The sequence below is a fragment of the Pygoscelis adeliae genome, unplaced genomic scaffold (assembly GCF_000699105.1).
Source record: "Pygoscelis adeliae isolate BGI_AS28 unplaced genomic scaffold, ASM69910v1 Scaffold302, whole genome shotgun sequence".
NCBI classification, from domain to species: Eukaryota; Metazoa; Chordata; class Aves; order Sphenisciformes; family Spheniscidae; genus Pygoscelis; species Pygoscelis adeliae.
Genome location: NW_008824372.1, coordinates 1,263,254 through 1,275,268, shown reverse-complemented (window position 1 = coordinate 1,275,268; position 12,015 = coordinate 1,263,254). Strand labels below are relative to the sequence as shown.

The following is a 12,015-nucleotide window of genomic DNA, read 5'->3' as shown; positions in this document are numbered from 1 at the left end:
TATGGGATGTAATGAAATTTCCACTGACCTTGTGTGGGAGGGAAACGCTTGTCAGCAGGGGAATGTGAAGATTTTAAAAATGTTTTGTTATGAAACTGGTACCTTTGTATCCTGTAGGAACGTAGCAGTGGGTTTTTAGGGGGCTTAATTCAAAGGCGGTTACTCTTTGCCACCCTCGGCTCCAGTGAATGCCATCGTTAACCGCAGAAGTTGTGTAACGGGGACACAACTTCAAAGGGGGTGCGTATGAAGCCGTGCTGTAACGTAGCAGGCATGCCGTACCCCGGGAAGCCGTTCTGACGAGCTCAGTGGATGACAGCACCAGCCTGCCATCTCGCATCCTGGCTCTGCTCGGGTGGAAAGCAAGGGAGCTGTCGGAAGCCATGGCTGCGTAGGTGGTCGTCTCCTGTTGATCCCATAAGGCATCGCAGCTCTTGCACAACACGGAGCTCCTGGAGAGCAGTCTTCCTGATGAAATCAAAGCTGCAGTACTGCATACACGTGATCTTTCTGTAAAGCCTAGACTATTTTTCAGCAAATGCTGGAGTCCCAGCTACCAGGGACTGGACTAGCTTTCAGGTGTGATGACCGAGTACTGCTTTCTGGAAGTTCACTCAGCTTCTCCAGGCATTCCCGTGCATTTCTGTAGCAAACCCGGGGTAAATATTGCTGTGTGGCATTCTTCCTCTCTCCCCAGAGAAAGTGCCATTGCAAGGGGAGCAAATCTATTTTCTGCGTATGAGTGCAAATGTGAAGAAGAGGGGATGGAGAAGCAGTGTTGTTTGTGAGGTGTGCAACTCTGTGTTTTGGCATGGTGCTGGATACCACGGGTAGGATACAGCTTATTTTGATGCAAGGCCAAGACACTCTGATGCCAGTCATTTTGAGACCTCATTTGCAATGAGAACTGAATTTCTTTTTCTCCATTCTTTTAGCAGCCATTTTTTTTTTCAAAAGGGTATTTCTAGCATTGCTTGTATAGTGGAATTGTCTTTCATTTCAGGGTGTTCTGCAGCTCAGCTGTGAATGAGGTCTGATGTTTGTGTGCAGCAGATGCCCCGAGTCACAGGGGAGCCCTGACCGTGCAGCACTGCCTGGGTGGAGGCAGCAGATGAACTGAGCATCCCTGCTGCACATCACCCTTCCTCCTCTGCCCGGGGCCTCGGCCCTTCTGGCTCCTGTGTCCAGCGTCCTCGTGTCTGCAGATGGGATGAATGTAGGTCAGAAACGAGTTAAGAGTGCTTTGGATACCACAGGGATGGTTACACGGTTATCCAGACAGACTTCAGGAACGGAAAGTAGCTTTGCTAGTGGCCAAGTGCAGTGTGTTGAGTCCCTCAGCAAGACTCTGTATGAGCCTCAGATGCATTTTTATGAACGATTGTGCTCTCCTCTCATAAAGTATCAAGAACATAAAGGAAGTGCTGTAAAAGCGCTGCCCCCGGAGGATCCCACGTAAGGTGACTGATTAACTTTGGAGCTTTCAGCATTTGTTATTTCCAAGGAACTTTTGGGTTTTAGGTGACCTTCACACAGCCTGCAGCCTCCAGTCCCATTACTGCCATCGTTAAATTACGCAGTAATGAGATTGCTGCAGGTGTCCTTGTTCCTGCAGCTCTCCAAGTTCACTTGTCAGGCTGTGAGTGGCTCAATCTCACACAATAGTTGTTCTACGAAGAAATGTTGACAAATACCAGATTCTTACAATGGCAATTTTAACCTCCTCCATGTGGGATCCTCACAAATTTAAAGAGCTTGAAAATGTCCGTAAGTCTTTTGTGATTTCAGTCAGTGCTTTGCATGATTGTTACTTAATAATTTATCAATTCAGCATTCAGTATGGAGTAATGATTGTCTGGATAGGACCATGCTGTAACTGTGAAGTTGTGGGACAGCCTGATGCTGGCAGGGGACTGGTAGGGCTAGTCTGTCCTGCATGTATATGTGTATATATATATACTTATATATATGCATACTCAAGATTATTTCATGCATTGGAATGACACCGCTGTATTGTCTTGGTTCAGGTCATTGAGCTTCCCAATTACAATGCAGCGATTTCACGTGCATGTGCCCGGGCAGGACAGGTATTTTTAGTTTGCTGTGGGCTCTTGTTGGGTAAGTTACCGTTTGTCATCTAGCCATGCTGAATTTGCAGAAGGAACCAAGGATGAGGTCTAGCCCTCTTGCCAAAGAGCTTTATCAATTTTAGGAGTTCTTTCTTAGTACAGGCTGAGTCTTCCTATCACGTACACAGCGACAGTTCAGCGTGCTGCAGCCATGCACCAGAAGTTTAAGAAAGTACAGCTCCAGGTGTTGCAGAAAATCCAGGCAGAAAGTCACCCAAGAGATTGCATTTGCAGTCCCCTCCTGGTAATCCTTGTAGGTGGCCGAGCACTTCCTTGCGGTGCGGGAGGGCTCAGCACCTCTCGCAGAAGGTGCCCGTGGTCCGGCGGGGCTGGCAGCGCCCAGGGTTCCCGCTGTGATCGCCAGCAGGTGGAGGGGTCCCCTGGGAGCTGCTTCCTCTGCCTGCCAGGCTGGCGCGGGCTTGCCAGGAGCGTGCCAGAGCCTGCCGTCCTGCGGCACAGCAAAATCCGTGAGCTGCATGGCGAAGCATTTGAACTGAACAAGCACCCACAAATACCTGTCGTCTGTCTTCCTCCTGTCGTGTCCATGGGCCTCTTGGCTGACAACGGAGCCTGAGATGTGCTGGGAAAAGGAAACTTGGGGCTGCCCATTTCCGTGAGCCCTGATGCACAACTTCTCCAATAACCACAAGTGGTATTTCTCCTGTGTGCGTGTGTGTGCATACGTGGTGGTGTGCACGTACTTCATCTTGTTTGGTGATGCACTGAGTTTGGGAGCTAACTGTTAATGTGTTGTAAGCTCATAAGGTGATGGAGGGGAAAGCTGTGAGCTGTGGCCTGGACACTGTCTGAGCTGGGATGTGATGCTAGTTGAAATGGTATGCTTTGGTGCCACCAAAATCATGTTCTTTCCCCTCTTGCTCTCGCTCTTGCTCTCGTGTCCTCTGTTGCTCCCCTACCCTCCCCTCCCAAAAAGGGCCAGAAGTTTGGTTGTTTGTAAATCAGTCAAACTTGATGTTTTAAGAGCTGCCTGTCAGCTTAGATCAGGTGTGGGTCTGGTCCATCACCAGGCAGTGAGGTGTGGTGCGAGTGTCTGGGTGCTGTAGCACTAGGCTGTGGGTGCTGCGTGCACGCTCAGGGAGCAGCTGGCTGGCCTGAGGGTTTGCTGGTTGAGCGCAGGATTCGCCCTCTGGGTTGCACAGTTCTGCAAGACCATGCAAGGAGGCTGTAGGGTACTTGGGCAAAGAACAGGTGGAGATGGGGCTTCACCCTGTATTTGGTGGGCTGCAGAGCTTGATGGGATCTAGGCACTAATTTGGAAAGGATATGTTAGTACAGAAGGGAGGGAGCTGAATTGGTGGTGGTGCTGTTACTACTAGCGTTAGGCCAGCAGTGAATGGGCACATCTGTGGGACAGAGGGAGGGGACAAGGTGGGGGATGGAGGCTCTGAAGTGTCTTTGTGTGCTGCCCTGTACCGCGCTGGCCCTGTCGAGCCCCGAGGGGTGCACACGGCGAAGGGGGCAGGCGTGATGCTGCGCTCCCACTGCTGAGCTTCTCCACTGGCTTTTTTGCTAGGTATGCTTTGCAAATGTATCCTGTTGGGGTCCATCACCTACAGGTGACCCAAGTGAGAAAAATATACTTAATCACAAACCTTAGGAAAAGGTAACAATATGTTGTTTATTATGGATTATTTATAAAAATGTTCATGGCATTAAAAAGGCTATTTCTGTGGATGTACTAAAGTGGCGCAAGTGCCTTGTCTGCTCAACAGAGTGCATTTCTGTGCACCATTTTTTTTGGGGGGGGATAAAGTGAAGTTTCTCAAGGTGGGCACATGCAGCAATACACTGTTGCTGGAGGGACCCACTCACAGATGAGGTGTCTGCCTAGCTGCCTTCTGCAGATGGGGTGTGCAGTGGTGGGGAGGGCCTGGGGGGGATGCTCTCCCCTTGGGGTCTGGGAACAGGCAGGTCATTGCACAGACCCATTTCATCATCCGATCTCTGTAATTCTGGCTTGTCTGATGCCTCCGTTGTGCAGCTGCCCCTCGGGAAGCCTGCTCAGCCCAATTGTTCTCACTCTGAATATTTTTTTCTACCATGTAGTCTCACTTTTTCCTCTCATTTCCATCTCAGCACGCCCCCTCCCCGTGGGGCTCCCCTTCCTGACGGACAGAGCCCAGCTGCAGTTCCTGCAAGAGAGAGCCACTCCCTGCGCAGGCTTCCTCACTGTGCAGTGTTCAAAGAGCTGCTAAAAATCTTCCCCGTGTTTGGGAAGCAGTTTGGAACGTGTATTTCTGTCACACCGCATGCCCCGGGTGCTGCACTGTTCCTCTTGCAGAGAGGACGAAGGGTCTGACTGCAATTCGTGAGCAGCGTTTCCTTCTCCGGTGCTTGCCTGTCTTTCCGAGATAAGCCCCGTGTCAGGGATTTGCAGCCTCGGCTGTGTTACGTGAGAAGGGGGAGCTGGAAAAAGTGCAATTGGTCTTTTACTATGGGAGAGAAGTGTCCTCAAAATGAGGCTGGTCAAGGCGAAAAATACAACTCTGACATAAAGAGAAACATTAGAACAGTCTTCCAGTAGTTTGAATATGCCGAACAGAATTCGGTGTGCCTGAGGTTATCGGTTACGGGCAGTGCTAGATAAGGGTCAGCACTGGAGAACAGGTCTGCCTGTCTGCTTGTGGGATGCTTGTTGGTTGTAGGACGCAGCAGGCACCCTGGCGATGCTGCGGCAGAGATGCAGGCTGCCCAAGGCTCCCGTCCCCTCTTCTGCACAGGCAGCCGCTGGGCATCGCAGAGCCCCTCTTCGGTAAAGGTTTCGGGGGGTTGTAGTGTATCTGTCACGGTGTCTGAAGGTCCTTATGAGAAAGCAAAAAAACCTGGAACAGATAAAGTCTGTGGTGTTTTATGAGCTGGAGTTTGGAGGGTCTGAAAGACTTTTTAAGCCTTTGAGCCAAAGACAAGTTTGATTTGCCAGTTAACCCAGCGGCGCTGGGGGGACGTGGGTGAGAGGAGTATGCATTTACACTGCCAGCTTCCCTCAGGCCATTGTCACCCGTTATGTCAGTATTCAAATAATCATTTATCAAGAAATAGTATGTTAGTTTACATGCAAAGAATACAGGATTTCGGGTAGTACTAGATAAATTGAAGTATCATTTTCTAGTTTCAAAAAGGCAATTGAAAAGCTCTCAGGGTTGGTCTCTGTGTACTGATGCAGTTGTTTATTTTGACAAAGAACAAGGTTTTAATGTGAGACCGGTGAATGAAATTCTTCATCTCTTTCTTGGAAAAAAAATCTGTTGGCTTTAGCAAGTCTTGAATTAATCCTGACGCTTGTGAGGGAGCCTGCTCTATCTAGCAGTGCCTATGCTATTTGCTCTGAGACAAGGGAGGACAACCCTCCTGGCCAGTGTTCGTTGCTGATGTTGTATTTTCTTCTTCTCCTCTCTGTGTGCATGCAGAAATCCGAACTCAGCTGGTCGAGCAGTTCAAATGTCTGGAGCAGCAGTCGGAGTCGCGTCTGCAACTGCTGCAGGACCTGCAGGAGTTCTTCCGCAGGAAGGCTGAGATCGAGCTGGAGTACTCCAGGAGCCTGGAGAAACTGGCTGAACGATTCTCCTCCAAGATACGCAGCTCCAGAGAGCACCAGTTCAAGTAAGCAGGCGTTTCCAGGGGCAAAACGGTGCAAAATGATGGGCCAGAGACTGCCTCGAACACTAAATGTTTGTTTGTAGCTGCACAGTCTGAAAGTGGAGTGAACTAAATAGCATCACTGGTGACCTTGTCTGTCTTATCACTGTGCAGCGTTCATAAAAAGAACTAGAAATATTTTTTCCAAGACTTTCACCACAGCATTACTGACCTGTGCTGCCCAAATTAGACTTACTATGCACTTCTTTGCGCAGTACAATAAAAATATGAATCGGGGAAGGAGTCAAGCCCCCCTTTTTTTTTTTTTAAGAGGCTTGAATTCAGCCACTGATTTGATTGTGCAAATAATGGTAGCCCATTTTATAAACCCTGGTTTCTGTATGTAGTCCAATCCTTAGATGTCACATTCTGAGTGTTTCACATTGCACACAGATCCACTTACAGGCTCAGACTTGGAAGCAGTTTCTGGAATCTAATTTATTGCAGTTTTTAAAAATGAAGTATGTATGTTTTCTGTGTATAAACCCGTACAATGTTGAAGCTAGGCAAATCCATAGTGGAAATATTTTGAAACAAAGCTTTGAAATAGGAAGTATGAACTGGATGCTGGAATTGTGTGAAACTGAAACCGATGATGAAAACTGTAAAATCCGTGAATATGTGCAGTTTTCAAAAGCAGCCTCTTTTCAGTTTAACCACACTCTCAAGCTTGGCTAAAACAAAAAAGATCCGAAAAATAAAAAAAGAAACAAACTTGAGGCAGAATTTGAGTCTGGAGGTGACTGTTCTGTGGTGAGGATACGTAGCTTGTGCCATTACGCTGGCTGGTTGGCGGCCGTGACTTCAGGGCTCCCATGAACGCCACCGTCCCGTTGCTGTTGGAGGAGCTGGTCCCCGCTCTCCGGGTGCACCCGAAGTGTGCCTGGTCGGGGCTGTCAGGCTGGGCTCCACGGGACGATGTTCAGTGTTCGCATGTGTGTGTTGGTAGCTGTCAGGGTTTTCCTCCGTGCTGCTCGTTGTGTTCCTTGCCACGACTGGCTCTCCCCGGTGGCTTCTCGGGGCGCGGGGTCTCACTGGGCAGTGTGAGCGGTGCCGCTGAGCTGTGGCTGGCAGGGTCTGTGTCCTGGGGACCACGCAGCAGCGCCTGCAGCACGGAGGCAGATACTCGTTCTGGCTGCTTCCCATGCAGCACATCAGCTGAAGTTCCCCACCATTGCCTCCCCTGGCCATAGCATTTGTCTCTGTCTCTTCTTCTGACAGCAGTGTCCATGAAATAGTCTCTCAACAGAGATTATGCCCTTTGCTCAAGATGAAACTAGTGTTATTCAATGGCCAAAGACTACAGCCACTGTTTAGCTCCTTACCCAGAAAACTGAGGGTTTTGCCTGTCTGATGCACTTAGCCTTGCTAGCCCCTGGCTCTTTTCAGTCTTTTTCTAACCCCTTGTGATTTTTTTTTTTCCTGTTTCAGCTGCAAGAGCAGCGATTTCTGCTGTTACATTACTAAATCCTATTTATTCCATATTGCTAAATCCCATTTAATCTGTTTACTCGGTCTCTCTAGTGAGCAAGGCTCTACCGTTGTCTTATGCAAAAGTCTGCTGAAAATGAATTGCCATTCAAATGCTATCTGTTCTTTTTGTATCTGACTTGCTTGGCAGTTGTGTGGTGCTGGGCTGGCACCGCTGTATCATGCGTCAGGGATAACTGTCCTGGGGAAGGAATTGGCCAGTATGGGCTTGGGAAGGTGCCCTTGTTCAGAGATGGAGCCCGTGAAGGCTCGTCGTGTGTGTGTGCGCACGTGCCTCTCCCATCAGCTGAGAGCAGTATTATGGCACTGCCATTGCTTATTGTGCTTACAATTTTGGAAGGATGCTGTTGTGCAGTACCTACAGGTGACAATGATTCTCCACCTTTCTAGAACAGCTGGGCACAAGTGCCTGGTGGTTTGTGATGGTATTGATAGTGTTAATAGGGTCAGCTTGATTTCAGTGCACACTTCTGCCGAGTCCTCACTGTCTGTCTCTGTGTTGAGAGAGACTCCCTTAATATATTTTTCTTCCAGATTGCTTTGAACCTGCCCTTTATTAGGTTCATCTGCACTGCTTCCCCAGCTTGCTCATGAATGTCATTATTCTGATGAGGCTTTTGACACTCTTAAGAAATATGGTATCTTCAGCTCTTCCTTTGTCCCTGTGTAGCCATGTGCAGCAGGCTGTGGCCTGGCCCTTAATAGTGGTAATTGCTGCGGTGCTGCTGCTGGGTGGTTCATGGTGATTCCGGGTTGACAGACTCATTCATGCTTTTATATGTGGTTGTTTTGTCTGTATGTGCATGCAGAGATTTTCTGGAGTCACCGTGCCTTCCTCTCCACGGGTTCAGTGGTGAGGTGGGCTGCGGCAGCCCTGGTACCACAGACGAGAACATCTTGCGTGAGGAGGAGTATGTCTGTGAAGGCTTCAGCTGCACAGCGTAGCTGTAGTGAGCATGGGCTAGCTTTCTGGTTGCAGGACTTCTTGGGAAGGACAGACTTGTTTGAGCACAGGGGGGGTCTGCAGCCCGTCTCCATCACGGCTGCGTTGCCAGCGCCATTGGTGCCTGCAGGCTGCAAAGCCTGGGTGTGCAGCAGACCTGGATCCCGTGAGGGTAGAGCAGCGGGCGCTCCCTGGGCAGCTTGCAGGTGTCTTTAGGTGCTGGGAGGGGAGAAGCCTCTGGAGCTTGAGTGGGTCCATCAGGCATGGCTGTTGGCACGTGGGGAGACCTGCCCAGGCAGGATGGTGGCAGGGGAGGTCTCCGCTGAAAGGGGCCATTTCTCTGGGACCAGCACGTCTTCTAGGAAAGCGTTGGTTTGACCAGAGAAAACAGTGTAGGTGAAACGTTTGGAACAAATCACTTGGCTGCTTCATTCAGAGGATCTATCTCAAAGTGTCTCAGTTGGACAATGTGAAATGTTTTGTTTCAGTTGTGTAATTTCTGGAATTTTTGATTCACTTTTGATTAATTTGCCTTCAGTACTAAAAGCAGTACTTGGAAAGCAGTGCAGGTTTCTCTCAGTGTTGAGATGGAACATGTCAAAATTAGTTAAGCTCTACTCAAGTGTGAAATGTTTGCTGAAATTTCCCTCAAAAGAGAGTTTTTCTGACCACCCCTGGCTTCCAGGTGAGTCAGGGTCTTGGGATGCCCCTCGGCAGGGTCTCGCCCGGCAGCGACGGGTGGGGATGAACTTGCTCTGAGGATGCTGCGTGGCTCCCGGGGACTCTTCAGGTCACCTGCCCTGATGCCTGCTTCTGCTCACGGCAATCTCTTTGTTGTCTGCAGTGCAAGTTGGATTAAGACCGTCGTAAATATTCAGCGTACATTAATGTATTCATGTTGTGCACAGACACTTCGTGTTAACGTTGGATGCAAAACATTTTCTCCAGCACTGTTCAGTGGACTAAATGCAGTATAACAGATTGTGTGGCAAACGATCTCTTTCTGAAATGGAAGTGACAGTGGTATTAATAGCACAAAGTGGAAAAAAGAAGCAAAACTATCTATCTCCCTTGCAAAGTGTTGAAGGGATTGCCAGGGATGTCTCTTCTCTTGTACCATCTTCCAGAGCACCCATTTTGGGAAGGGTCTGGTTGGGGGTCTGATTTGGTACGTGTGCTCATGTGCCTATGTCCCTGCGGGGAAGGACTTGTATGGCTAAAAGAAACTCTGAAAGATGTTCCTGGAAACGGGAGCTGGGCCACAGATGGGTTCCCAGCCCGGCTGGGGCAGGGGACCAGCTCTTGTGTTGTCTCCATCTGACTCGCATGTTTTCGGGTCCTTCAGAGCTGTTGCCCGCAGTATCTGCACTGTGTTACTGTAATATTGCTAACTGACCTTGGGGTCAGTGCCCCAGGAAGTCAAGGTAGGGCAGAAAAAACAAGCTGTGTAGGGCAGATTGTCTACAAAGATCCATATATATGTGTACTGAGTGAAGCACAGGGCTGTGCCCAGGGTCAGCATCAGAGCATCCATCTCCCCTGCACAGAAAGCTTCTGTCCTGCCACCGGCAGCTGTGGGAGGCTGGTAAATAAGGATGAAGCTGCGGGAGAGAGCAGCTTGGGCCAAAGAATGGGAATTTCTTGGCTTGATTGAAACCCTCATGTATAATATTTAGACTGGGAGCTTCTGTGTTGGCAGAGATACTTAAGCACCTTTCCCGCACCAAAGAGGAGGTGCCGCTGTGGTCAGCCGGTGGGCAGGCAGCCGTGTGTCTGAGCACGGGGTGTCTGCCGGGCACTGCCATCCCGGTCGGGGCAGCAGCTCTGGGCCAGTACTCGGACCTGCACCGATGACCCCGCGGCGTCTGCCGAAAGGACGTGGCTCTGAGCTGGTGGAGAGTCCGTGGTGCGCCGGTCGCCTCCATGGCAGACCTGTGCCGCTGCCCCAGGCGACTGCGGCCCTGGGGAGGGGGAGGTGAGGGGTGGCAGCAGCGGGAGATGCTGTGGCCGGGTGTCCTCCCCACAGGTCGGTGGGGACGGTGCTGTCGGGAGCAGTCCGGCAGGAGGAGGCCGTCGTGCTCGCAGCCGTGTGCTGGAGAGGCGGACTGGCTCTTCGACTGCTGCGCTGAGGGGCCATCAGGTGCTTGGCTGGATTCTGCAGCTGGTTTCTGGGGAGGGGAGGCAGCCAAGAGGAGCTCACACACTTTTCTCTGGGTGTGTGACGGATTCTAGCGGATATATGCAGTGGAGGAAGGCAACATTAATATGCTGACAACATTCATTTGAAAATTACATGCCTTTTTGATTTGTTCACTTGACCTTTTCGATTTTTTTTAATTTTTTTTTTTTTTTTAAATTCCCTAGGAAAGATCAGCACCTACTTTCCCCTGTGAACTGCTGGTACTTGGTTCTGACGCAGACCCGGCGAGAGAGCAGAGATCACGCCACCCTGAATGACATCTTCATGAACAATGTCATCGTCCGGCTGTCGCAGATTAGTGAGGATGTCATCAGGCTCTTTAAAAAGGTAAAGCAGCGATGGAGAGTTCTGCCCAGTGAGGATCCATCCTTGTATTTTAGCCTGAAAAAGAAGCTTATTGTAGACTTGTACGCAACTGTGGCCCCCCCAAAGTCTAAAGAGGTACAAAAAAGCCGGCATTTTTAAAAAGCAGAGAAAGGTAACAAGACTTTCTAAGAAGTACACATCACATCTTAATGAGGAAACTAGAGAGGCGTTTGAACTCTGGACAGCGAAAATGTAAAACCATAGTAAGGCAGGCCAAATAAAATTCTCAGAGGCAACTTGCTAAAGACATTAACAAAAACTTATCCAAATTCACAAGGAAGAAACCTGCCACAGGGTGTGGAGGGGGATAGGTGGGTGAGGTGCAAAAAGGCTACGAGGTGACAGCCAAAGGCCGACTGGCTTCTTTAGCTTGGTACTCGTTATGGAAAAGCTTAGACTAGAGATTTTCTTGGGGGGGTGGTGGTGTTACCAGCCTGAGGAACCTTATCCAACTGAATTGTCGTTAGGTGTTGCAGAGCAAATCTGTACAAGGGACTGCCACTTATAAGTCTTTCCAGATAATATTTATCCAAGAATTTTAAAGAAACTGGGATATAAAACTGTCAAGTGACTAGCAGTGAGGTGTGACCTGATGCTTAAACTGGCATCGGTGCCAGAGAAATGAAAGGTAGAAAACACGATGACTTTTTTTTTTTTAAAGACTCCTGGAGGGCTTCAGAGAGCAGATCAGCAATCCGACTTTAAAAACAGACTTCCTGGGTGAAACTTTGCTAAAGAGCAGAATGACAGGCATGTAGGCAGATACAAGAGAGGAGTCTGTGGCTTTCTTAAGAGAAGAGTCATGCCTCATAAATCTAGGGGAGGTATTTCCAGGAGCCAGTGATCATGTGAATAAGTTGTCACAGTACCTGCAGCGTCTTAAAGGCTTTGGAAAAGGTCCCTCACTGAAGTTCTTAAAGAAAAGAAGCTGTTAAAGAATAAGGAGTGGTTGTTTTCTGGATTAATGACTGGTTGAAAGACAGGGAACAAAGGGAAGGAGAATTTCAGTGGAGTTCCTAATAAATTATTTGGAGAAAAGGATGAATAGTAGATGACAAAGTCTGCTGATGATACAGAATTATTAATGATAACCAAATTAAAAATGAGCATCAGACTTGCAGGAATCTCGCAGTCAGGTGGACCGGGACTCTTCAGTTGAAAATGAGGGGGGAGTGCGTAATGTGGTAAGAGCTTGGAAAGTCACAGGCAGTTGGTAGGAAGTGAGCAGG

General features: G+C 49.2%; 1 protein-coding gene across 1 annotated transcript in view; it reads left to right on the top strand.

Annotated features, from left to right (window-relative positions):
* Positions 1-5,698: 5,698 nt before the first annotated feature.
* The window catches only part of SRGAP3 (SLIT-ROBO Rho GTPase activating protein 3), a 61,477-nt gene continuing 55,160 nt past the window's right edge, over positions 5,699-12,015 (top strand). The window contains 2 exon segments of the mRNA XM_009320095.1: positions 5,699-5,750; positions 10,585-10,747. Of these exon segments, the coding sequence (XP_009318370.1) occupies positions 10,685-10,747 (63 nt within the window). The 5' untranslated portion in view covers positions 5,699-5,750; positions 10,585-10,684.